Source organism: Megalops cyprinoides, chromosome 1, assembly GCF_013368585.1.
Source record: "Megalops cyprinoides isolate fMegCyp1 chromosome 1, fMegCyp1.pri, whole genome shotgun sequence".
Lineage (NCBI taxonomy): Eukaryota > Metazoa > Chordata > Actinopteri > Elopiformes > Megalopidae > Megalops > Megalops cyprinoides.
Genome location: NC_050583.1, coordinates 51658009 through 51685889, shown reverse-complemented (window position 1 = coordinate 51685889; position 27881 = coordinate 51658009). Strand labels below are relative to the sequence as shown.

At 39.4% G+C, this 27881-nt stretch overlaps 1 protein-coding gene across 1 annotated transcript in view; it reads right to left on the bottom strand.

Moving 5' to 3' along the window:
* The window catches only part of LOC118786811 (transcription elongation regulator 1-like protein), a 77708-nt gene that overhangs the window by 5775 nt on the left and 44052 nt on the right, over positions 1-27881 (bottom strand). The window contains exons 6-10 of the mRNA XM_036542147.1: positions 11912-12034; positions 7592-7674; positions 6184-6272; positions 2906-3060; positions 1259-1334 (exon numbers count right to left, since the gene is read on the bottom strand). Of these exons, the coding sequence (XP_036398040.1) occupies positions 1259-1334; positions 2906-3060; positions 6184-6272; positions 7592-7674; positions 11912-12034 (526 nt within the window). The remainder of the gene's footprint in view (positions 1-1258; positions 1335-2905; positions 3061-6183; positions 6273-7591; positions 7675-11911; positions 12035-27881) is intronic.

Sequence of the window (27881 nt, the reverse complement as noted above, 5' to 3'; positions counted from 1 at the left end):
ATATTATCTTGTGCCATTGCAATTGCATGGTCCCAAACCATGATCCATAAGGCTAACATTGCCATGCATTACAGTTTAATACCCATTGCACTTTACAAAGATTCAAAATAACAACATTATGTTAAATCTAATCTCCTGCGTGATGTTGTAGCCTTCTGATGTAATGGCCTGTAAAAATCTTGATTTACAAAGATTCATAATAGCAGCATTATGTTAAATCTAATTTCCTGTGTGAGAGTGTAGCCTTCTGATGTCATCGCCTATAAAAATGTGTGGGAAGAAATGGAGAGTTTCCCACTGTGAGATTGGTTCCACACTTTTCGGTATGCACAACCGACATCATGAATTTTCAGTGAAATTGCCCTTTAAATGAGCCATCTCACAATTGTTCTAATTGATGTATTTGGGTTGACCTTTGATAGCATCCATCACTGAACTGATGCAAAATTTTATCACGCCACTCTACTCTTCAGAATGGAGTGTGATTTAATATGGTGCCCAAAATCAGGGTGCATTCTGTGAGCACTGTGTTTTACACACAATAGTTTATTCAGAATCCAAACTGTACCTTTCCTGAAGTCTCTTTTTTGAAATTTACAGTGAGGTTTTACAGCTTCTAAGAAATACTAGAGTGCTAGATAGCAAACAACAAACCCGATATGAAGGCAAACTTTATGAAAAGCTGGGCTGGGAGAAAGGGACTTTTTTACCTTCTTATTTGCTCTCACTCACAACCAAAGAGCCAATCAAGACATATTTTCTTTGAAAAGCACACATACTCTCCTGTAAATGTGTCTCTTCTTCGCTAAGCCCCCTTCAATAACATTCAAGTTACAAATGAATGTTGATTCAGAAAGGAACAAACAATGCTGCCAAACCCTTGAGAACCGGTCTGAATTCCCTCGGCTTGAGACACAAAGAAAAAAATGAAATGCATAGCAATAATTTGAGTCTTTATAACATCCATGCCACTGTCAATCATGGGAAGACATTCAATGTAACTTTAATGTCCTTTTGTAATATTGATTAACCAATTTAATCAGATATTACTTTTTTGTCCTATTCTTCTTTCTCATTCTTACATGTTGCTTGTCATTCATTGTAGTGCGTATTCACGATGCGTATTGTGAGTATTGGAGAAATGTAACACTTACTTAAATAAAAAGAAAAGGTGCTATGGTAAGTTTGCCCAGGTTTGGTATGTTTATGAAAGAATGCACTGACCAGAAAGAGAAGCCCAATAAGAGTTTCTACATACTTGTTCCTTTTGGTTTTAGCGTTGTGCTCCTCACCATCATCATCATCACCAGGGGGGGAGTTTGACCCCTCTTCATCTGAAAAAAATTAAATCCTTTAACATCATTATTGGTCGTACCACAGTCACAGTCATAACCACAGTTGTGCTGGTTAAGCAAACACCCTCACACATGCTGACTTGTATTTGCTGAAATGTGTTTCCAGTGTAAGAAAGGCAGCAGTATAGCATAGTGGTAAGGAGCAGCAATTTTAACCAAAGAGTTGCTGGTTTGATTCCCTGCTTTGGCACTGCTGCTGTACCCTTGGGCAAGGTGCTTAACCCAGGATTGCCTATAACCTATGTAAGTTGCTCTGGATGACGAGCATCTGCTAAATGCCAGTAATGCAATGTAATAAAAGAACCTTGTGCATCAGTATAAGAGCAGTACCGCACCCAAGATTAAAATCAACCTACAAAAGTTTAGATTGCCTCACACACATCTATGTTCAGGCCTTGTTTGTTTCTTTAGATGCGAAATCGATGATCGTGAGGATAACCCTACTATGGCAAAAATATAATATACAGTATACAAAAAACATGCGTTTTCAGAGTGTACTTTTTTAACCTTTGCACAATATCTTGAGAAGGCTTTTTTCTGTCTTGGCCGTGTTCCAGAAAAAAAAATTGCCAGGCTGTACTAATGATAATGGTGTTATTACGGTGTTTATTTATGTGCATGTAGCTATAAATTCTATGCACATTCCTTTGTGTGTGACTGGACTTTGCAGCCCCATTTAGTGCTATTGCCTTGCTTGCTGAGTTCCAGCAACAGTAGGTTTTGTGGAACTAAATGCACTTAACCGTTCAGCTGAAGTGCTTTGTTGAAGCACACTGCTCAAAGTAAGTGTGCTTCTGAGTGATGTCCATTGATTTCTGTTTGCAACAATTCTTGTTGCCAAAAGACCCTCTCTCTGCCCTCTGAAGGAAGCTCTGGTTCATCTCCACATATGTAGCCCTACAATTTCAAAGTGTCTGGCTTACAGGAGGTGATGTGTCTGTTGTTGTCGCTGCTGTTTTTTATTGCCCTCTCGCTGTCCTTTATCTAGCCAGACATCAGGAATATTAAACTATTAAATCAAGATGAATTTTCAAATAAAAATGTACACTTTCAAGAAGACTTGTTTGAACAGTGATGTTCAAACAGCTAAGGTCATCAGTATATTATCAGACAAGCGACTGCAATAAAGCTAAACCAATAATGCATTTGACAAAGAACCTTCAGGGAAATCTATCAAAGCAGATTACTTTGCCAACAAGATCAAGAGTAATTCAGTATTTACACAGCCAGCCACACAAGATAAAGGCTTACAATTTAATCTATATGAACACATATTAAGAGGCCAGAATAATTTCACATTTTCAACATTAGCATTATTATCATGTTAACATATATGGGCAATGATGATCACATACATTTCCATGTGATGTGGAAAAAAAGGAGTGGGTGTACGCCTGGGTAATAGTTGACTGTATAAACCAATCCTGCATAAAATCTGCTGTCTTCAAGCCCTCCCAAATTTAGCTATTCCAGTCAGGGAGATGGGAAAACTGCATTGCAAGGGTTCACCAAAAAGCCTGTGCGCAATGAGTAAGATGGAGGTCACCTACTTGATAATGAATCCTTTTTTCGTTTGTGCGGAGGATCTTCTATAATCCTGTTCAGATCTCCACGGCCTTTCAAATCTACAGGTTTCTCCCAAACAGACAGCTGCATTGTGGGATTGAAGAAGAACACCCTGTCGTCTCCGGTCCACACCACACACCTGGGAGCACATGAAAGGAAGGATATGAGCAACCTGAAACTTCTAAGATACTTTGATTAAAATCTTTGATTACTTTGATTAAAAAATACTGCAATGATGCAGTAGTAAGGATGCTGTATGTGAGGGCAATTCCCTTTGAATTGAAAGTCCAGTACTTCTGCTATTGCTTATTTCATGTGTCTCTATACATAACATTTTGACTTTCAGAGTTTAAATTGCCATAGCACAGACTTGACACATCGCCCACTTAAGATTTGAACCTGCAACCTGTTCTGTTTGCCTCACTGTTGCCTGTTCAGATTTGCTGTAATATAAAAATTCAAATGCATTACAGTGCACGCCATTATGCCAATGCAATACTCTAATCAAACCAAATGCTTGATCGCATCTCATCTTAAAAAGAGAGTCTAGCTAACAAGGAGCATTCGCAGGACATGAATGGACATGAGCATGTTTCTGGAAGGTTCCTTTTTGGTTGTAAAATAACAATAAGAGCAGAAGGTTCTCTGAACATTTTTTTACACTGACATGATGTTCCTAGAAAGTTATATGTATGTTACAAAATAGCATGAACATTTAAAAAGACATTTACATTAATGCAGTCAAAAGCACTGTGTAATCAGCTTGAGAAAGACTGGGTGAAAAGGTAATCTTGGTAAACCCAGTAGGTTCAAATGACACAGTAGAATCTGGTGTAATGTGGCTAGCACAGCTAGCAGTGGCTCTTCTAAGGTGGTTCTTGGTCAGAATGTGCTGTTAAAATGGAAATAAATCACACACCAGAACACTGGGGACGTAAAGGGGTTAATGCAAACAGAATGTTCTCCAGACTATTACAAGAACGCTCTGAGAACTGCCAGAAAACTAGACAAGTAATTGTTTGGGGAACATTTTTCAAACTTTTAGGGGAATGTTCTGAGAATTGAAACCCCTGTTTTGGTTTGGTTTGGCTCACCTTCTGCAGAAAGGCTAAGTTTTTTCAGCGTATATCTCTTCTGCTTTCCTTTTCAATATGGTATTGCTCTTCTTTGAATGTAAATAATTTGGTTTCATCCTTCGTAAGAAACAATTTTTTATCTTCTCTACAATCTAAAAATCTTATTGATTCAATACTAACTAAAATGGAACAAATAAAACTCAGAAAACAATTGCCTGAAAAGTATACTCTCTGGTGTCTTCATGGTGTTTGCATTTCAGCTAATGGAAAATGTCAGACTAGTTTGGTCAAATTCTGTGTATCCTCAGGTGGGGGGGGGGGTTATTTTGGTATTTACTTGTGTACTTAAAGCCCAGCATTGTCGTCTACAACAATATTTGTTGAGTGACAAATGCATGACTATTAGTGGCTGTTTTTTTTCTGAGGGTTAGCACACAGTCCAAAGGAGTGAATATGCTAAGAAAGGAAATATCTGGATGCAATATGCTCTTCTTTTCTATGTGAACATGAAAGCAAACAGTTCTACTGGGTCGCTCTGAACGTAAGGTGTAACTGCATAAAGCATATATAAATCTTACACAAGCAGCTTACACAGCAGCTGCATTGCACATTCATAATACATTGGATGTGATACTTGACACAATTTATCAGATGTCATAACATGTAGAATTGTATTTCACACCCAATCCCTCTGGCAGTGTCACAGGACAGTGGGGCACCTTTCACCCAAGCTGTGTCATATGTGTCACGTGACACTGTTGACGGTTTTGGAAGTGACATTGAATTTCTACATGATAGGTTATGACATGATAAAGTGTCTCATACATCATACCAAATGTATTTATGATTGCTTAATGCAGCTGTTATGCCATGATTATGTACTGTAGGACTTATGTGTGATTTATGTAGTCAACCTTAGTGTAAAATGTGACTTTTCTGTTGTAACCTGCATGGTAACATTAAATTCTGTACTTATAGGTAGAGTTTATCCTAAAGATACTGTACTTTTTTAGTCAGTTATGAAGCGGTTCTTGGTGATAAATAGTCACAACAGCATATCAAGACTACAAAGTGTTCACAGATCAAACTTCACAATATATGTACACATGCATAATTAAACAGTATTGGAAATACAATATTTCAGATCTAACCACAATTTCTAATACAATCAATACTGTGGAAGAAATGTGGATGGATGGCACAGAAATACAATCTTAATGTTTCTAGAAATGAAGAGACTTTTCACTTGCAAATGCTTTCAAGACCCCAAAACTTTCAGACCAGTATTGTGATCTCTGCCCATTTTTCTTTTTCTTTTTTTTTTTTACTAAAACGCTTCAGAGAAAAAAAAAAAAAAGTGCTGAGATTTTTCTCAAAATCCATTTCTACTGAATATGACATGAAGCAATGCCTCCACAGCACAGCTGCCACATGAAAATCACTAATTATTCACTGTGACTTCATTCTGTCCACAGAAAATGGATTCTGACATTTCATTTAGAATTAGTTACCCCGCATTAGCCATTTCTCATCTGCCTTTCTTCAGCATACCGTATATTACTCAATGACTTATTCTGCTTTAAATAATAAAGCCCAGGTATTCTGGATAATCAGATATCCAGGCAAAAAAAAAAAAAACAGATGGTCAGTGGAAATGACAGTATTTTGAAGTTGAATTGAATGTGCGACTCATCCAACTCCCTCTGTCCTTAATCTCTTCGGCACGAAGAAAGAGTGGGGGAAGTATCACCCCTTTTATTATATCAAGACCTTAAATGGTGAATGCGAGCTACAGTGAACAGCTTGAACACAGATTGATGGCTGCTGTTGGAAAAGACAGGGCTGCACTCACACCAAAGTACATGTTTCTGTTTGTATCACTCACTGGCTTTCAAATTGTCTCCCAAAATCAACAATAGCCGACAAGTGATGACTGTTACCTGGGGGCCGGAACAAAGGAAGCCCAAGGAATAAAAACAAATAATCACATTTTTCTGCAAGCAAGTATGGCAGGCTTATAAAACAATGATTTCAAGGCAAAATGGTTCAATTCAGTGCCATGCAATGCCTGTTATACCACTCTGGATTTTGCCATGCGAATTTCACAGCCATTCTGTCCAGACCACAGACACAAACAGTAATCACTGTAACAACCAGTTTGAGGGGCTTTTATGACAGGAGTTTACCAGGGCGATCCCGGGACTGGGGTGGAGGCCACGGGCCGCTTGTCCTTAGGAGCGTTACCTTCGGTCAAGGGGATCTTGAGTGGCTCACCCTTGAGGAGTACAGAGGAACATTTTCACTGCAGAGAACTGAGAGCGTCTTCCGCACAAGAGGTCAGGGATATTCATCTTTACTGTGAGCACTCAAAATAAGCTAAAGAACCCAAAATAGATTCACCTCCAGTATCAAACACACAGAGGAGAATGAAAGCTGAAATATAAAGACAAAAAGAGTGCTTGACAAAGACGACACACTTGTTTTGCTTTACTGTACTCACACATCTCGGTTTCCTGAGTGCGATGCCAGGAATGAAATATTTATCCAGGGATAAAGCACAAATACACATTCTCTCCTGGTGACATGTCTTATAAATTGCAAATGTGATTACTTTTTGGGTCCTATGTGTCACCATTGTGTTGAATGTTTGACAACGGTTGCATTGGTAAGAGGTTAAAGAGGAGTAAATAAGAGTGATGTAAAAATGTCATGTGCAGGTACTATTCTTTGGCTGCAGCCAGATATGGTAATTACCAAGTTAACCTTCTATGTTGCCTACTGTAGTGTGAGAAAATTTAATGTCAAAAAAATGCAAGCCTCTGCACAAAGCTAAAGCCTGCAATAGAACAAAGCCAACACAAACTAAATTAACACAGCTGGGAAATGAAACTTTATTAGGTGGCTTTAGCATGCATAGAGACTTCTGGAGGTGCTGAATGAATTACGAAATTGAATGTTTATCGAAATCAATGTTTATTGCCTTTTTTTTGTATTCTTTCTGATCTACTGGTTGAATATAAAATTTCAATTAATTTCCTTTTTACAGGGTGTCCGAGGCTAATAGGGGAAAAAAAGGAGTGTAGATTATTGTGCAATAAACAGTTTGCCCCTCTGAAGCCCATGACAGTCCTGCAGGACAGCCAATTACACTGGCAATGCTTGGCCAACCACGCAGATTACTGATTGGTCATTTCTCCAGAAGACCTGATGGGGAAACAGCTTCTGAGGGCACTTGGCTTTTATCTCCTAATGAATTCAAATGCTGGGGGTGTTTTTTTTTTTTTTTTTACTAATTAAAGTTCTAAGGAAGGTTCTTCTTTTTTCAAACAATTAGAGGGAGGGAGCACACATTATATTGGAGAGATACAGGCAAAACACCCTAAATGTAACCATAAGGCTTGCCGTCTTTGTCCAATGCCCTTTCTGTTGTTAGGCGTGTTGTGCATTGCGTGAAAAGGGAAAAAAAAGAGCATAGCCTTGTCGTGATGAAGAGTGGACAGTTAATTAAACAGGAACACTTTTGGTGTTTTTGTCAGTCCTACTTCCTTGATACTTATCCGAACCTAATAAAAGGAGGTATAATATTGCACCAACCTCATTTTTGTTTTCAGGCTTCTGATCGGTACGCAGCACCAAGGACCCGGCACACGACGCCTTCCTCATATCTAAGCTCTTATCTGGCGGGGCGAAGACAGACAGTGTAATACATTTGACATTGATCCTTCACTTCATTTTCTTTTGAATCCTGAGTAATTTATTATGATCCATATTTTTGAAAGCAAAAAAAGAGAGGGAGAGGGAATGAAAAATTCTGCATAATTTCAGCACTTTACTACTACAACATTACTGAGAAAGGATTTGGAATATTAGATACAGCAGACGCAACACATTGAAATGTCCTCTTTCACGGCTTATGGTTTGTGAATGTAATCCTCATATACACTGTTGGCATGTACAAGTGGACGCCATTGTTAGAGTACCCCATTTTTTATTAGTGGCCAGGGTAATTGATTTGTCAATAACTCCAACCTGCCCACTGTCACAAGCATGGCTGTTGGTAAATCAAGCCAGCTGATCAACTAATTGAGACCTTGATTTCAATTGTCACACTCTAAACAGGTTTCCTTTATAAATCAACCTTTGTACAAATTAATAATAAAAAACTGAGTGGTTACAAGTAGAATGATTGAAGAGTTAATTGTATGATTAACCACTAAATTAGTCTACAAATTAAATCCTCATCATCCATAATTCCAGTAATAAAAACAGATAACACAAAGACCACTGCTAATAACAATTGCGTGGGCTTAACAACAAATGTTAAGTTATTGCTGTCCAATCATGTTCAGACAAATAAAATTTCCTCTTTTGTTTTAAAGCAAATACTACTTAACTAGCAGCATCTCCAATGGATTACAGCACTGGACGTTTAATTACAACATTAATCCCTTTATCCACACGGTAATATAAATTTATTTGCAAACCAGTGTTTTTTGAAGGGTTGGCCACGGTACAGGTACTCTTACTCTGTGTAAATAATTAAATCAGTTATAGGTCTTTAATTATGTTACTTACTTGCAGATCACAGTGCTCAGAACTAAACAGTAGCATTGTTTCCTCTCTCTGTATTTTCTGTGTATCCTTGTGCAAGTTTAATATCTTTTTTCTTTTATGAAACATTACACACAGTGTTGTGTATATCATCACTGAACACTTATTGAGTGTGCAGGGTCATTTTAACTGTATAAAACTATGCTTTTAACAATTTTCCTGCATTTCTAGCAGAAGACAAATGTCTCCTTTGGGGGCAGTAAAAGTTTTTTTTTTCTTTCTTTCTTCAAAGCTACAGTTTTGCTGAAACCAAGCTACTTAGGCTTTCCTTTACCCTCTCACCTCCTATTGCAACTATGAGTGACTTTCATGCACATATGGGAGACAGGACCTGTAACAATTATGATGGCATCTATCATTAATAGCTGATTTTTAATTGAACTTAAATCTAATTGATTTCTAATTTAAATGTAATATTAGTTTAGTGATTCCCCTCCTTTACCTAGTAATAAGGAAAATACACAGTTAAAATATTAAAAACAAAACATTTCTACACTTTGGCCTATCAGATCTTATTAAAAAAATAATGACATGTTTGGACAAATACCCAACTGAGACTTAAGACTCAGGAGGAAATTACGGACAAGTCTTTTGATGTTTTGAACCAGAAGCATCACGAATGAATTCCACTTGGTGTTGCTGGATTGCTGTGTGAATATTTATGCAATATGAGAGAAAAAAAATCAATAAAATAGTTGTTCACAAAATATATATATTAGGTGTTGTGTGCGCCCCGGGAGCTGTAAGGGAAAAGATCCCATAATAAGAACATACATCATTTTAAGAGGCAGACAAATGCATTTCTACATGCACCAACGTGGTGACAACAGAATCAATATCTCAGCAATATTCTGAATTTCACTAACTGCTTGAAATGATCATAAATGGGACCCAGCACCTTTCAGGATTGTTGATCTGAAGATTAATGATAGCATGGCAACCTTGCAAGACTAGAAAAATTGAATCTGCACAACTTTCTCAAAGTTACTACATAATTGCTTTATGAGCTGACACCTGGCAAACATGAAGATTGTTCCAACACTGCTTTTGCCCTTAAGAATTTTAACCCCCTGTAGTGCATGCTGGTTTTGTTTGTTCCTTCTGTATCAACCAAGGTATAACATTATTCACATATTTGTAATGAAATGGGAGGATTATTTGAATCCTATCTGGCAGGACACTGCATGTATGGTTCTGAAATCATGTGGCATTTTCAGAACCATATCCAATATCCTGCCAAATTAAACATGTTTAACATTCACAAATGTGATTGCTGCTCTTCTCAGTGTAATTACTAACCTTTCAATGAAGCCATAACATACAGTACTATTAACTAAAGATGAACTAAGCAAAAAGTATAATAATTCTACATCTTGGGGGATATGGGTACTTTCTGGGTTGTTATGATGAAAGATGCTGTGTTTAAGGTGGGGGGGGGGGGGTGCACACACACACAACACACAGACACACAAAGTGTTTTAAGAACTATGAATGGAAATGTATAAATGTGATTCTTCGTCATCATCTTCATCATCGTCATCATCAAGACAGTGTAACCCTTATGTAGTGCACAGTGTGTGGTGAATACGTTTTTGTGTCATGCAGTTTTAACACAACAGCTCAAATGGTCTTGCTTTGCCCAGAACGGCAGAGATGCACCGTGAGCCGCTAGAATCAGAGAGGTGATCTGTGCTGAGGTGGAGGGAAGACGATGTACATGCCCTGCATGGCAAAGAAGTCTGATTCTCCTGCTCGAGAAACAACAGAAGAACCCAAAACAGCCATTCTATTTTAAGAGCCCCGAACCCCAAGAGTATCACATTGATCTCAACTGGATGACGATGGAGCCGAAATAAAAAAGAAGAAGAATCAAACCTCAGCAGAACGGACGGACTGGATTGCGAGCTATTGAGCTGTTGCTACTGGGGACACTTTGTACATCTATGTACTGTACTGGATAAATGGAATGCTACTGAAAGGAGGTACAAAAAAAGCTCTGAAAATGCACTGACAATTTCCAAGAAAGTTCTGAACACTTACCAGTGCTACTGGTTGGAACAGTCTGACTCCATTCCGACGAGATGCACTCATTTTTACAATACAACTCAGACTTGATGGAGGCAGCTTGGATGCGCAGGTCCAAGCTGCTGGAGTCAAGTTTAAATGGAACCTCGATAATTTCTAAGTGGCAACGTCTTGGCTCTACTCCTCATTAAGGAATGGATGCTTGCATGAGTAAATCTAGGATTTCCAAAGTGATTTATTGTTTAAATACCTCACCTGTGTACGCTGTTCCCCTTGGGGGGGGGGGGCAATTTTGTACAACAGCAGGGAGACTATATGATATGATTAAATAAATTGCTGTTGGCAGCTTTCCGTGTGGCTGGGTAAATGCAAAAACCTTGTGATTTAATGAATTGCATTTTTTACAGAGTTCTGCATGTTAATGGCCATTATAAAACTCAACTGGGGTAATTTAACATGAATTAACAATATGCCCTTCACCCTTAATCAAAATGACCTCTAAGGTGACACCATATGCAAGTTCCCACGCAAGCAAGCAATTCTGAACGTGAATTCATATGTTCACATCTGGATGGGCGAGATATAAGAAACCAGTTGTGTTAATTAATGTGCTGTAACATAGAGCTGTTTGTGCCCTCAATCATTTCCTACCAGGACAGAGACTTGTTGCCTCCTGGAAATAAAATTCAAAAAAAAAAAAAAAAAAAAAAAATATATATATATATATATATATATATATAATTTTCTGCAGAATAACTGTTAAAAACTGTATACTTGTGTGACTTCTCCTTCCTCCCAGTCCCACCCACTGCCCCAGGCATTGAGGTGGATGGAATATTCAGCGTTTATTCTGCATAATGAGACATACAACCACACTGGGGGGTCAACATAGATGACTGAGTGTTGTCCAGTTAACTGAAATTTTCTACAGCACACATCAGACACTCTGCTGTAGGATTCTCACAATTCCAAATAAAATGAAAATCTCTAACTAGATTCAACACTCAAAAGAAGTCTTACCCACAATAGTGGTCGGTTGCCCCAATTTAAGCAGGAATTTAAACCTAACTATTTACAGAGTTACACTTGCAGTCGTTGTTCCCCAATACAAGCAAACATGGAAAAAAGCCAGTGGGATCCCTTGTTATAGTATAGATTATGGTTAGGATTAGTGAATATCACAGCATTCCCACCTCATTTTAACATGTCAGTGGCCACCCTGCTGAGATGAATAGAGTTCCCTGACAGGAAAATGTGGGTTGAAGTTGTGAGCCTCACTTGCTGGAGTTTGTTCCGTCCAGTCACCGGCCACGAAGGCAACGCCTGGCGCAGACAGGGACGTCACCCTGGTGATCTGGGCTGGCAGCACCGGCCCGACCCGTCCATCACGAAAGCTGGCCCCTGCGGGTAGAACAGCACATCACCCCGGGTCAGCTACAAGGGCAGCTTGTGAACAGCAAACAGTCCAAGAGATGACCCAGGATCAGCTGGAGGTGCAGTTTTATACATGGTGAATCATTTCTTTAGACCACTGGGCAACAGGGGACTGTAATGATGCTGCAGGTCATACCCCCCTGTACAACACGTGCAACATCACCTGTACTCAAAGTATATGAGAGACTCAAACAAACGCCTGTCTCTGGCTTATGGGCATATTGTCCATGTGCTTTCACAAAGAAAGGTATTGCTCTCACGTGTATGGCATGCTTTACTAGGCCTGGCAGTGTGACGTAAACAGAAATGGTTGGTTACCAGACAGTTGCAGATTCAGCTCCCGAAGCAATGCAGTTCTAATAATAATAACAATACCAAAAGTCATGTACCCTTGAACAATGTGCTTGAGCTGAATTGCTTCAGTTCCAGTTTAGCACCAGTATTCAGCTTTATAAATGGATGATATATAAAAAATTACAGTGATGATAAAAGTAAGGTATATATAGTATTCAATGTGCCCAAAGGAGAAACAGTTCAGTAGTTCACACACACACACTAATTGTCTAAAGGTGATTGTTTTATTCATTTTGTTTTGTTTTGAGGAGGGTTAAAACTGTTGCCATGTAGCAACAGCTGTACGGAGGGCTTGACAAGCATATGACTAACCACAACTCCGAAGCAGCACGAATTGAAGATAGCTGTTGTGACGATGACCAATTAAGTGGTCCGAGCACCCTGTCTAGCACGTAATGTCTAGAAATTTATACCAGGTTTTATACCAGTGATCACCCATTTCACATTTCATGTAAAGTGTAATAACCATTATCACTTAATGGTAAGTATCATCACTGTAATCACTTGGAACTGATTGAAAATGAGAAGTAGCTCCTCCAGCCCTATGTGCTCAACAAAAGAGAAAAAAATCTCTTGTAAAGCCTACCTAAGCCTAACTATTGTCCATCAAATGCAAAACAACCTGTGTATTTATACATGTACACACATTTATTAAATATACATACAGGCATACACACATGTATGTTATTAATAAAATGCCACATCCCATCATTAATTCCTGATACAGATGCCCTCCTGTTTCCTCACAACATCACTTTCATTCACTCTTGTCCTGGTGCTTAACGCTCTGTCTGCAATCATAACCACTGAATGCTCTGCATGGCGCCCGACGTTAAAGCACAGTGCTCTTTAATTGCATCAAACAGCCACAACTGGGAAGGAAATGTGAGACTTCTATGTATTCTCATCAGCACTGCAGAAATTCTGCAGCCACGAGCTATGTAAAGTAATGCACGTGTTTAAATAAACTCAGGGGATGTTTCAGGCATGAAGCTCTCTCTGAATTAAACAGCTGCAAGCTATCAGCTAGTCATGTCCGTGACCAATGGCTACAAGCTCAGCTTGGCTCCTGCCAATAGGTGCGTTAATACAGTTAAATGCTTACCTTGCTTGCTTGTTTTCGCTATGTGATTTTCTGGTCTAAGCTACCTCAGCTCACACACTTCTAGTAACAGGTGGTGCCAGGTACTCTGTATCCGGTTTTCACTGGCTACCAGAATTCCTCCAGGCTGTGAAGCCCCAGAGGACAGATCAGAACCCTCAAACCAAATCATACGCACACATACCTGTGTTCGTATTGCTTTAGATTTGATTATTCGATTATTTGGTAAATTAGGATTTACTGTTATTATTTAATAAACATCACACTGTTCATATTTGACTGCATATAACAGTGCACAAATCACTGTGATCAGGAAACACCAAATGATTTCACTAACATTTAACAAATAGCATGGAAAACCTTTGATTGCTTCAACACTTGTGACACTCTAATAATATACAGCATTACAAAATACCTTTGCTTACCACATGCCCCCAGTTCAGGGTGAGGTGTACAATTTATTTTTGTGTGTACGAGTCTAGTTTGGAAACTTATTACATCACAATACCACCCACAGAGATACGGCATCAAAATATCACTTCCCAGCAATCTCAAGAGTTTTGGAATGACTCTCTGAAGGGCAGGCAGTACGGGAAGTACGAGGGCACATTCATTCATTTTGAAACAACCCACTGAAAAAGCGTGTAAGTATTCAGTGCAGACCTACATACCACTGACTTTTTTGCCAACGGTGTAATCAAAAGCTAATTAATAAATGCTAATAATGAATTGGCAATGCTAATTCAAAAGCTAACACTTCAAACTGTCAACGCAATCATGAGATCGTGAGATGAGGCAATTTCATTAAAATCTACAGTCACATTATCTCAGTTATCAGCGTATCGATCACAGGGTCCTTTTAAGCACATTAAAAAGAAAGAAAGGGGAGAAAAAGAGACAAGAAATGTCACAACAGCTAAGCTCATTTCAGTCACCATGACACCACAGCCGTCGTTCTCCTACTGCCTGTCTGAATCCTTTTAGATAAGTGCAGTGCGTTTGGAAAGGTTAATTATGTTTGAAATTAGCAGGGGGTGAGAGGACTCTGAGAGCATTGGCTGTCAAAATGAATATGTATTTGTTCTGCATAATTTCTCTGCTGAGACATAAAAAATAATAATAAAAATACGCTCATAACGGACATCCATAGCGCACCTAGATTGATACAGTTGAAAAAATCACAGATGATGAAGAAATGAGATTTGCTTATAACCTAATCAACATTTCCCTGAACGATATGTCACAATCTACTATTTCATCGCAAATGGAACTCCAAATGCATGGCATCCAACGACAGCAAGTTCTAAAGAGATGGCATTTTTACTAAAGATAGACATCTCTGGGGAAAAAAATGGGATATCAAAACATGAAATCGGCATAGAGAGTTTGTGCTGCTGTTTGATTATTGTCGTTGTTGCTTTAGCAGGAGCAGAATGCCCGCTGATCGACACTTTGTTTATTGAAAAAAACGAAAAGCTTTCATCCCCCTCTTAGCGCAGTGAAATCACGCTCGGCCGCGGTGGAGAGACGTACAAAATTGGTCGTGGTTTCCTTAATAATAACACGACTTTCAAAACCTCTGTAGGTGGTGTTCTGCAAAAATCGCGAGCTACTGGAGCGCCGTGAATGGATTTGAATCTGATTAACCCAATTTTGCTGGAGAGCTACCACATCTAGCAATATAATGTGAAACTCCTCTCAGGAGCGCCGCTGAAAAAATAGGTAAATAGGTTTACCCTGCGAATCACTGAGATCATTTTCCAAAAAAAAAGTAAAGAAAATAATGACAGAAAACACAGCAAGGCCTCCAGAGAAAAGAGCTTGGATTCAGCAGGCGATGACCCCATTAAAGGTATCATGTGTGCAGAAGTGTATAGTCTGGAGGATGGAAATAAGCCAGACTTGCATGCAATGAACACAAATGAGTATAAAACTGGGCAATGGCAGCCAGACCAGGTGAGCAGTGTCTGGAGAATGTTGCTAAAACTTTGTATTACTGACTAGATTTTACATTACATCTTCATAAATGAAACCTTTGCATATTTTACCATAGTTTATGTTTGTAAAAGTGGCAAAACATTTCCCTCACATTTTACCTGTTAGGGCAATTATTAATTAATTTAAAGGTCCTTCAAATCCCGTTTTTTTTTTAAAACATGTAATGCATGATCGGGATTTTTTAAAATCCTGTATAGAAAATGTGACAGAAGGATGAAGGCGAACTTATTGCTGCTGTTTTTTTTTTCTCTGATTGATATTGCACAAACAACACAAAACCTGTGGTTTTGGCAAATGTAGAAATAAGGGAGAAAACTAAGGAGCAGTTTTTGAAGTTCATGTTAATGTGCCTTTTCTTCTCTCATGTTACAAAATATAATTGGAATCGGCAAAAGCCTAATTCCAATGCTAAATTTACTTTCTTGAAGACACTGATTGCAGGCATAATATTGTTTTTCTTGTTCAGGCTGATGTTCTCCTCACTGCTTGCAATTCTGTGATGAGAAGTATCAAATATCAAATTACTTCATAATCATAAAAGCTCAGTTTGTGTGCAGATGCCAGTGGTTTTACCACTAGTTGATTCTATGTTAAGAAAAAAAGAACAGCATCTAAGGCCTGTTAAGTTCATTAAAACATTTAGACCCTCACTTAGAGTAGTATACATAACATAATATTTCACACCTGACTTTTTTGTCTGCTTCAGAAGGCTTTGTTAAGAAGTACACTTAATCAATGGCTCATTACAGTAAAGGCATTATCACAAACCTGCATAACACATGCCCACAGGCAAGAGAGACTTGAATCATTGCAATCATCAATTATCACAGATGTGCGCACTGCATTGCATCAATGAAATAATTCAATGAAATCAATGAAGGTGCTTCCTCTGATAAAGGATACCAAGCTGGGCCTTGTACTGAAGAGTGTACTTTGAAGCATACTGCAAACAAAAACTCAAATGGATGGACAATGTCCATGCTGAATGAACCAAAAGGTGCACTGTAAAAGAAGGCCATGGTAGATCCTGCCACTGATCTTCTGGCAACTTTAAAATTATTTTTGCAGCCTTCCAAAAACACACAATAGAGGTGAAAATCTGCCTTCAGTGTTAGTTGAACACAATATCAATTTAAATGCATGTACTTTATGCTTAGCTCTGAGCAAGAAAAGAAAGATTGTTTTTTTGTTTTATTTGTGTATTGACCTCACGTCAATGACCACAGCACGTCCATTGATTTAAGCTCCTTACAAGAATGAGCACTTGAAAACGAAACACAGGGCAAGCCGTTGGTTCAACATTTGATAAATGGTGCAACCATTTATCAAACAACCATTGTGAGGTCCCACATAGTTGGTGTCTGTGCTCGGTCTGTCCATCCAAACACCTCCCCTAGAGTTCCGTTCTTTTTTTTCTTTCATTTCCCTGGAGAGGCAGGTCATTTAGATGGCCTTCCAGCCCTGCAAATTGATGCTCCTACTGATATGAGATAGGATGGAGCAAAGACGTAGGGCGATTATAGCGTTCAATGGGGCGGCACTGAGTGGTTAATGCATGGGGCCTGTACAGAGTTGTTGTTAGGTATCACGAGGAGTGTTGCAAAGATACAGCACTTATGTAAAACAGCCAATTCCTCTCTCTCTCTCTCTCTCTCTCTCTGTCTCTCTCTCTCTTTCTTTCTCTCTCTCTCTCTCTCTCTCTTTCTCTCTCTCTCTCTCTCTCCCTCTCTCTTGCATGAGCCACACTCACATTCATTTGATCACATGAGTGTGGACACCTGTTTGCTGCCAGCACTTTGCCATTGCACAGTCTGTGAGAGGAGGTGAGAGGTCTCTCTGCTGATGCAGCAACTGCACAGTAAACTAAACGAGCCCCAATTGCAGTCGGCTCATTTAAGCAGCCTTGCAGGAACCAAAACATTTTTTATACACAGGGACAGCATGCATATTCAACAGGACTGTAATCTGAACCCGGATTGACATGAGCTAACCGTCACCATGGAGTTCAGTGGTTGGAGAACACTATTCTGGCCTGGGACGTGCAATGGTTGGACCAGACTATTCTAGACTTTGGGGGGCTGCAGTGGTTGGAGCACACATATCTAACCGGGGGGGGTTCAGTGGTTGGACCACACTATTCTGGCCTGGGGGGTTCAGTGGTTGTAGCACACTATTCTGGCCTGGGGGGGTTCAGTGGTTGGACCATGCTATCCTGGCCTGGGGGGTTCAGTGGTTGGAGCACAATATTCTGGAATGTGAGGAGTTGAGGGTTTGAATCTGAAGTGGGACACTGCTGTCGTAACCTCTGTGAAGGCTCTTCACCATAACAACTCCACTGGCAAAACAACTGCCTTATAAACATGGCTACAGTGGATACCAGAGTGTAAAGCACAGCAAGCTTTCTGAATCACACTGTGTGTAAGGGTGTCTGTGTGTCAAGAAAATAAATTAGGTTGCAATAATGGTCACAGCTGGGCAGGGCGACTGTTATCACAGCAGTGCTCACAGTAGGAATGGGCAGGTTCCCTTCTGAGCTGTGGATGGACAGGAAGCCTATTAGTGTTAAGAACCCCATTTGCGATGTTCACATGTCCTCTGGGTCCATCACTGAGTGTTTCCATGGATTGTCCACTGATAAAATATCATTCACAAGATTAAAAAAGGAAAAAAGCCTACAGTGTCAAGTCTAATTATGAGTTGAATGACAAATTTGCCAAGCACTGACCAACCCACAAAGGCATGTTGAAAAAAAAAGCACACAGAAAATTTAAACGTTGGTATCAAGCTTGTCTGAGCACAGGCTTTCTCAGTTTTCCAGCAGCTCCTTTTTCTAGAGTGGTGTGGACGCCCCTGCTACTTTTCTCTTCACATTAAAGCGCTGTGGATTTTTTCCTTGAATTGATTCAAGAAAAAAAGAAAAAAAACATCACAAAAATGTTCCATTAATGGCTCACAGGCTGTAATTGTCAACCTTTCTGTGTCCATAAGGCAAGAACCCTGTGGCTGGGCCATAGGGAAGTAAGATGGTCGATAAACAGAGGATATTACTTAAGGAAAGGTTTAGAGGGGGGCGTTTGATGTTGGAAGTGACTTGATGGAAGGTGACAAGAGAACATTATCTGTAATCTATTGTTATAGAGGCATCAAAAGAGACAGACAGGCCAGTTAAAGTGGCTTTTCCACAGTAATCTGAGAACCAGTGGAGAAGAAGAGGGCCACCTTTAAGAGCTACTTATGAAGAGGCAAAGATGTGGATTTAATGATGGTAATAATCAAATCACATCCCAACTACAGATCCAATCGGTAAACAGTGTGCCACGGGCAAGAATCTAGCCTCTTAAAAACAGTACAAATTGTCAAGTCAAATTGTGCTGGTTTCTTTCAAGTATATCGTTAACAATATAGTAATCCACTCATTTTACTTCTTTAGTCCAGAGCATTAGACCATAGTGCCCTTCACACAGACTTGGCCATGGAAACCTTTCTGTGCTACCTGTTCTCTCTCTCTCTCTCATTCTCTCTCTTGGCCTGCATCTCCTTCATCACACATTTACCTTCAGGAAAAAACCTCAATCCCATGATGCTTATCATCTCTCCCTGCTGAGCAGAGTGTCGGACACTCGAACCGTGACCTCGCAATTCAAGAACAGACAACCTGCTACTGGATATAAGTCTGGAGTCATGGTTCACAGCAAAGAGAGGAAACCTTTCTGGAACTACTTGGCAACTAACACAAGAGGTCTGGCAAACAGTATTATAAGGAGTTGTGTGACCATTCAGAATTTCTACTTTTCTGATCCTAATGGAAGCTTCCATTGTTCCCTGGGGGTATATATTCCCTTTAACAAGCTCAAATTGCCATAGCTGCTTCACATCTGTTTGAAGTGTAGCCATGACCTGAATTTGATGGGATTTATACTGCAGTGTCTAATTTAACCACACACAAAGAGGTCTGTGTTGTATGGTATGGATCATACGCACGCAGATTGCAACAACTAGGAAAACAATTCATTACACATTTGCATAAATACATGCATTTAATTGTAATAACCGGATAAGGCACAGGAACCTCCCTTTCTCGAATGCATTTGACGAGGTAACTGTGAAAGGCATATTTCTAAAATAGCTCCACATTTTGTGCAATTTGTGAGGATTATGGAAAAAATGTGCTAAGACCTTAGAATCTAGAATGAGCTCTTGAGCTGATGTAATCTGCACCATTTATTTTCAGTCTCACTGGCCGAACCAGCACTGTGACTAGATATACCCACTATGTACTGTAGATGGTGCTATTGCAACCACTCCCCCAAAGGTTAAGGGTATCCCGTTAGCTAAGATTCTTGGCCATTGTGTTCATTCAAGAAGTTTTCATTGATAGGTAAAATGAATCAAGATTAAAGGGACCAAGAAGTCAACCTTTAATTAAAAAATCAGATTTCAGATAAGCACACTTATCTTCCAATTTGGGTGTCAAAACTTGACCAAAAAGCCAAAAGACATGTCAAAATTTAAAAAAAAGGGATGGAGACTAGGGAGTAGATTATACAGCAGGAAGCTAACACATCCAACAGGAATAAAAGTGTAAAATGTTAGATTAAAAAGAAAACAAAAACAGCATTCTAATTTAAGTAGTCCATGGAAAACAATGGTTCCAGGTTGGAATGTACATGTACAAGTTTGCCAAAGTAAGTCAGGTTTATAAAATGTCTTATTATGTGCCCAGAGCCAAAGGACATACTGTAGCTGTGGATGTTTGCGGCTACATATTAATTAGAGAGCAGGCTTTCATTTCTTTGTTGAAGCCCTCTGTGATGAAGGGATTAATTCAAAACTGAATATGGCCTGAGACGCAAACATTAGTGTCGTCTCACTGTGCAGTCTTTGTGTCTTTGGCTACACATCACTGCTTTCCAGCTCGGTGCCCGTCATGCATCATTCCACAGCATATTAAAACCCATTGTATTTTAAATATCAATCTGAAATACAAAAATGCATATTTGGAATTGTTTCAGAGCATAATAATAGAAAAAACGAAAAAAATGAATGATTGGCATGAAATAAATCTCAATTCATTCAGTATTCAAAGATATTCCTCAGGCAACACAACACATTCTCTGTGTGATCCTCTAACCTAATTATCAACTTCCTTTCTGATGTGGTCTCCTTGATGATGCTATGTTTTATGCTATATGCTATATGCTATGCGGTTACTTTCTTTCAAAATTGCCAGTGTTGTTTTTCCCCTTTTTATCCTTTATCCATTTTTTAGCCTCTTTTCCCTACCAACTAATATTAAATTAAATGAAGTTACAACCCTCTTGTCAGGGGGACAAACACTTAGGAAGAAAGAATTTGTTTTTGGAGGCAACAGAACCTTCATTCTTGATTGCCAGCTTAACTTTACCATGGTGGGAAGAGGTATCAGCCATTCATTGAATGAATGTCAAGCACATTGTTTGCATGCATGATTTCATCTGTATCAGTGCTCAAGAGGGTATGCACCAATCACAGACAAAGACTGCTCAACTTACCTGCCCTCCCATTATTTTATTGGTTACAAGTGAATAATGCATCCTCTGACACTCATTTGATATTACAATTGTTGCCATGTAATAAATTATGTGACCATGGAAACTCTTCCATTCCATTTTGACTTGCTGACTTATATTCAACAATGTGTATTAAAATGTCAATTCCTTGATCACAGGAAAGTTCGGTCTCCCTTTAATAATGCATTACATCAATGATTTCTGTGTTTTTTAAAACAAGCAGTAAGTTATTTCAGACTTACTTACATTTACATCTTCAATATCATACATTTTAGTTGAGCTGAGCTGCATAGTTCAGTAAGAAAAAGAGAAATGTCAGCTTTCTTTTCTGCATACAGAAAGTGCTTTGAACAAGTCCAGAATATACTGAAAACCCAACATTCTGCAAAATCAATCAATCACATTTGAATTCATACTGCTGTATATTTAAAAGCAGTTACTCACAATAAGTAAAGCAAAACAACAAAGTTTCAAACGGAGGATCAAACAGTCAGTGATCAAGTCAACAAATGACAGGGTTTGACTCAGGAAATTGTATCAGAGTACTACAGAAAGAGCTGAAAGGGCCATAAAATAAATTCTTTATTATTATAGAAAGATCTATAGGTTAAACAAGACCAAAGTGGCAAAGACAAGCTCCCTCCAGCAGAGGAATAAGGAAGAAGTAGATTTGTGACTTTGACATTGTTACTCCCCTACACTATGAATATAAAAGGCTGAAATTTTAATTTTTAAATTCACTAAAACCTGGTATTTCACTACACTGCTGTTAAAACTTTATTCAGCCGAGTTTCAGCCGAGCAGTCACATATTCATAGTGTCACTCTCTATAAAGAAAGTGACAGCAGAGACTATTCAAAACCACAGAAACTCTGTATTTTTGGTTGTTAATCACGCCTCAGACCTGCACTGTGGTGGTGCAGCGCTGCCGATCACATACTTCATTGTGCGACAGAGTTTTTTATTCTTTCATTTGGCAGTCTCACCACACACTCGCACTGCACTTTCCATGTCCTTTCTTAAAGTTTAACTTGTCCCAAAACTTTGCTTATCAAAGAAACAAAGGGATAAAATGTGACCTATTTAAGTCCCAAGATGCAACAGACTAAAGATGAGCTGCTTGTCAAAACCAATGAGGCGGAGACGTGCGGTGCAGAGTAATGGCGGAGGGGTTGCCAGTCCTTCGGCTCCACACGTGGCTTCCAAGGCTGGGTGGGAACGCAAAAGTAGGGAAAAAATATTGCCCTGCTTCAGTGTAAAAACAGCAATTTTCCCTTTTTGCAAAAGTGACGTCTGTGTGGCCTAGGGGCAAGCATGGGGCGTTTTTTTTTTTTTTTCCTTTTCCCTAATGTGTAATGGAATGTTGCAGGCATTACTGGATTCTTAATAACCTTTGCACCACAAGTGTAATTGCCGGGAAAGTCTCATGTGATATGGTATTTAAGGCCGTCAAACATCTGTTTAACTATCTGTGCAGGTCTTCCGTTGGACATTAAAAATTCCTCCCAAGTTCCTGCTGGCTCTGTCACCCATCATTGCCCACAAGGGCTCTCATTCGCAGTGCCTCAGACATCTGTATGCATGCCCATATTATATTAATAAATACATAGATTCATGCATATATATTTAGGTGCATGCATACATACACTCACACACGCACACTCGTTTTTTATTAAAGATACTCATGTGGCTAAGATAGATGGGGTGAATAAATTGCTTTCATGGAAATGATCAAACCTTTTTTTTTTAATAAATGTCATGCAAGCCGCAAGCAACACACATTCATTACAGAGGAGCATCCCTAGCGAGACCTGATGAGTGCGGTTGTGTTCGTGTGGCCGGATTGCAGCACTTTCTGGATTTTCTGGATGGACGGCTGTTTATTTGTGCAAGGCCAGTAACACTGCTGGACACACAGTCAGTCATGGCACCAAAAATGTAAGATTGTCTTCTGCTGTTCCCATCCCTGACAGCTGGCGATACCACTCTGCAGGGCTAAGATATGGATTGCTGGTTACCAATTTGGCGCCATCACAAGAAGATGACAAGGCTCAAGAATACGCAATTTTGTCATACTTACCATCAACCTTTCTCTCTCAAATTGGCACTTAGGGGGGATATATGACACACGAAATTCACCAACACTTTCAGGACAAACCACAGAGATGTCTCAGAAAAGAGGGATACCACCTGGCTTATTTTTTTTCTCTTTTTGGGAGAAGAAAGACAACAGTCCAACCATTCAGGGTGTATTCACATATAGTTAGAAGCACACATCTGATGGTAAACAATGTATCCGTATACGTATCATTTATGACCACTTTGTACATTTATTGCATCTATAAGACACCAACATAAGCATGGGATAAAAGCTGCATTAAGCAGCTTTGCTTTGCTAAATTCAAGCAGTAATGCTTGAATTTAATGTGTGAGATACTGTATCATACAGTCCAATATGAGGCTGATGAATATCATTTTGGATGTTTTACTAATGTTGATGCTAGAGAGAAATCAAGAAAAACAGAATGTCTGTTCTTCCATTTTCTCAGTACAGCACAAACAGAAATGCTATGCTCTTACTTGATTTATGCAGAGAATGTGGTTCCTCAATCTTTTGCACATATGATAAGGTTAATGAGGTTACCCTCAAACTATTAATCACTTTTAGCATCAGAGCAATTTGCCCCACTTTGGTTTGGAAGTGAACCATGGTGGTAGTTAACATATGCCACAGAGTTTGAAGACAAGAGACCAATTAAAGCAAACACTGCATAACCAGTATGAAATATCACTGAAGTAAAATTACTCAAGATTTTTTTCTTTTAAAATCTTATTAAAATCCCCATCACCCCAGCAGATACAAATACACACACACACAAATACACACACACACACACACACACACACACATAGAGCTCTTATTTTGGTGCTCATAAAACAGATGCTGTGTGGTTCTGCCCCTTGGATCCAGACTGAAATGCTGTGCTCTGCTGCCTGTATGATGTCAACCGTGAAAGTGCATTGCAGGGGGCCAATCAGGCCTTTCAGTACAGAAACCCTCCCTTCTATCCAAATCCGGACATAAGACAAAACAAACAGTCAAGTGTGCAATCATAAAATTAATTAGGAAATGAAAAAGCCTGTAGACTCCACAGGTTTTCACCTGTTTCAGATTCAAGCGTGGAACAGGCTTTTCTTCCCAGTGTAGGGCTCAAGGGTGCTGGTAAGCAGCTCCAGGGTAGACATTTTGACTTCTTCTATTTGGAATAGAACTCATTTTCCAAAGCATTCCATTGATTTGTGTGTGTTGTCAGAGTCACTGATGCCACAGTTAAAAATCTATGTTCTAATGTATTTAATTATGATGTCATTTAAATAAACTACAATAATTTATTGTTTTAGAGGAAAAGGTATCATTCAGTGTGTTGTAAACGGGGCATAACAGCTATGGTGGTTTGAGAATTTAGGGGAAAATAGTAGCACTAGACAAAATCAGCTAAGGCCATAGCCCATGAGGCCTCTAAAAGGATACAGGCTAAAGCTTAAAATTCTCCAAATCAAATGTATACCTACAAACCTCTATTTCAACACTGCAGTGAATAATTTGACTACTCTGTTTCCTTCCCTCAGGTTAACAATCTATGACCGTAAAAAGAGTCATATACCTCAATGCATGTTCAAGTATACAGAATGTTTCTGATATCAGTTTAACAAATCACTTGCTCATAACTGACAATGATGTGTTCGAGTGACAGCTGCATAAACATTACATTACATTATTTTTATTGTTTAACATGTGCATATAATGTAATAATAATGTAATCAATGTAATGTAATAAGCACCACATCACCTGAGCATTACACAGAGAAGTGACTTTAAACAGCTGATGAGGCTATTTAATCTGTTGTTTGACTCAAGTTAGAGAAACATGTAGAATTCATAGTTATCTACTCTTTTATTTATTTATTTACTTACTCCTTTGTCAACCTTTTTGGAACTGCCGATGACTGTACATGAGAATCATCTCACCACAACATCCTCTACACGAGGGCAGGAGCTCTGGGGCACAGTGAACGCACTGTAATCCTTCACTACACTCACATGCCAGCAATGACTATTCTTTGCTCTACGAGTCCCACAGTGCACCAGGAGGGCCAACACTGAGCCGAGGACAGGCACATCTCCTTGACCACCTCCTCATCCAAGCCACTCACAGGCATCTGTCAAGGAGTGGTGTGGTGAGAGAGGTGTGACACCCATCTCCCAGCCGACAAAAGCTGACCTATCCCAGAGGAGCGGGCCCAACAGTCTGCTGCCGCCATGGATTCCGATTTCCCTCCTACCAAGACAGCAAAGCCTTGTGCCGCAGTTATGCTAGAAAATGGACTATGTCTGCGTGCTGTCATTTACCGTCTAAGGAGCTTTACTGCAGCTTCTATAATGCCAAGACTTTACCGACAAGCATTTCATGACAGGACACAATCCGGGAGACCACGAGGCACAACAACTGGCCAATTATGAATCATCATCACACTCCATCTTCAAAATCAGCCAGTTTCACCTCAAGGTCACATCAAAATAGCATTGGCAGCTTATGTGTGATACGGCATGGTGTTAGACACACCATGCCATGTATGAAAAAAAGTCTCATTTAATGACAAACCAAGATTTAGTCACAATGAACTAGGGTGTGAAGCGTGTAGATATGCATTAGAAGTCGGTAAATTTTGACTCCAGAGCAGTCAATGGGAGGGTTGAGACGTGATTTTCGGGGCAAGAGTGCCTAGCTGCTACAGAGCTCCCACTCCCAGTGATTGATGGTATCCTGAGTGCACAGCGCTACACTGACCTGGGACCTCATTTGCTGCCTGTCCAGCAAACTCATCCTGATTGTGACAACCTTCCAGCTGGACACGGTGGCGTCCTCATGACAGGTTTCTTGCGAGACAGGGCTGTGACAGTTATGCCTGTCATAGTCCAATTTGCTGGACTCTGGCCTCTATGGAATGTTTGTGGGACAAGATAAATCATCATGTGTCAATGAGGGCTCAGGCACCCCAGAGCAGGCCCAAACTTGTCCATACTCAACAGGAGGGACTGCATACTTCCTAATTTATTTATTCAAAATCCCTCCATGGCATCCATTTCTTGCTACAATGCATGGATCAGAGATCTGAAGCTGGTGTTAATTCAGCTGGTAGCCACACACGATGTTACTTTCTCATAATACCATCCCAATTAATGACAAATAATTACTGGCATAACGAGGATACCAATATCATTTTCACACACAACCATGGGGTGGCAGTGTAGCATACTGGTAGGGAGTAGGCCTTGTACCTGAAAGGTTCCCAGTTCAATTCCCCACTGGGGTAATGCTGTTGTAGCCCTGGGCAAGGTACTTAGCCCACAATTGTCACAATTGTAAATATCCAGCTGTATAAATGGGTAACATGCTAAAAAAACTGTAACCAATGTAAGTCACTCTGAATGAGAGCATCTGCTAATTGCCAATGTAATATGTTGGTGCACAAGCTAAATATTAGATTTTTGTGATAGCAATTTTGTGAAAATGTTGCAGATACAGGTGATACAGGAAATGTTTTTGCTGATCCTCAGTGCACTTACTAACAGCAGTGGTATATATCAGATCCTCTGTTAAAAAAAAAAACAAACAAACAGGAATATCATCATTTGTTATTGCCAGCACAGACATGCATGACTTTGTTATGTGGCAGTGTAGCATAGTGGTAAGGAGCAGGGCTCGTAAGCAAAAGGTTGCCGGTGCTGCATCGATTCCCTGCTGGGGCGCTGCTGCTGTACCCTTGGGCAAAGTGCTTAACTCAGTAAATATTCAGCTGTATAAATGGGTAACATGTAAAAAAAATTGTAACCTATGTAAGTCACTCTGTATAAGAGTGCCTGATAAATGGCAGTAATGTAATGTATGCTTCTGATGAAACACTGGAATACTGCTATTAAACAAAAAAGCATGAATTTTATTATGTATTAATGCCAGCGCAGAAATACATGACTTGGTTACGCTTCTGATGCAACACTGGAATACTGCTTCTCTCAGCCCACATTAGTATCAATCATAATAAACATCTCTCTCCTATTTAAATAGGCCAGATTCTTTTTATTATTAAAGCCACAGTGCATAAAACAGGATTATTTTTCAACTTCACATCACACAAATAGGGAAGACCTAAAGTACAAGATTAGAGAGGGCATCTTCGCCACTAAGAGAGAGCTCAAGCACTACAGCTTGACAATAGTAGGCCTGTAGCTAAGTGACACTCATGGCTGAGCTGTAATTGGTTTCCATGAATGGGAACATTTGAAGGTTATATCAGTTAAAAAACAGATGAAGGCAAACTATTTATTTCCCCTAATGTGCACTGCTGTCTATCATTCTGTTATCTGCTCTATACAAATATGATTAAGGTGTCACCTTTTTAAGGAAAGCTGCTACACTGGCATATTAAACATAAGCACAAGGAAACTTGTGCTTTTTCATCATTTCAATTTTATGCTATGACATTTACACCTAAACCCATATGAGAATTGTTCATCCTCAATTACATGACAGAGTTTCAGGAGTGGCGCCATTTCACTAGAAAATATTATGTCAACACAGATAAGTGGGGTCAAAGCAGTTGTTTAAAATGAAATCCCAACATTCGTGATGTGTTCCCCAACTACAAAGAACATCATTTTCCAAAGGTCATCATGAGAGCATGAAATGAACAACCCCAGAAGATTCTAAACACAGACTTTGCAGGAGCAAAACTGAAATATGGTTAACAT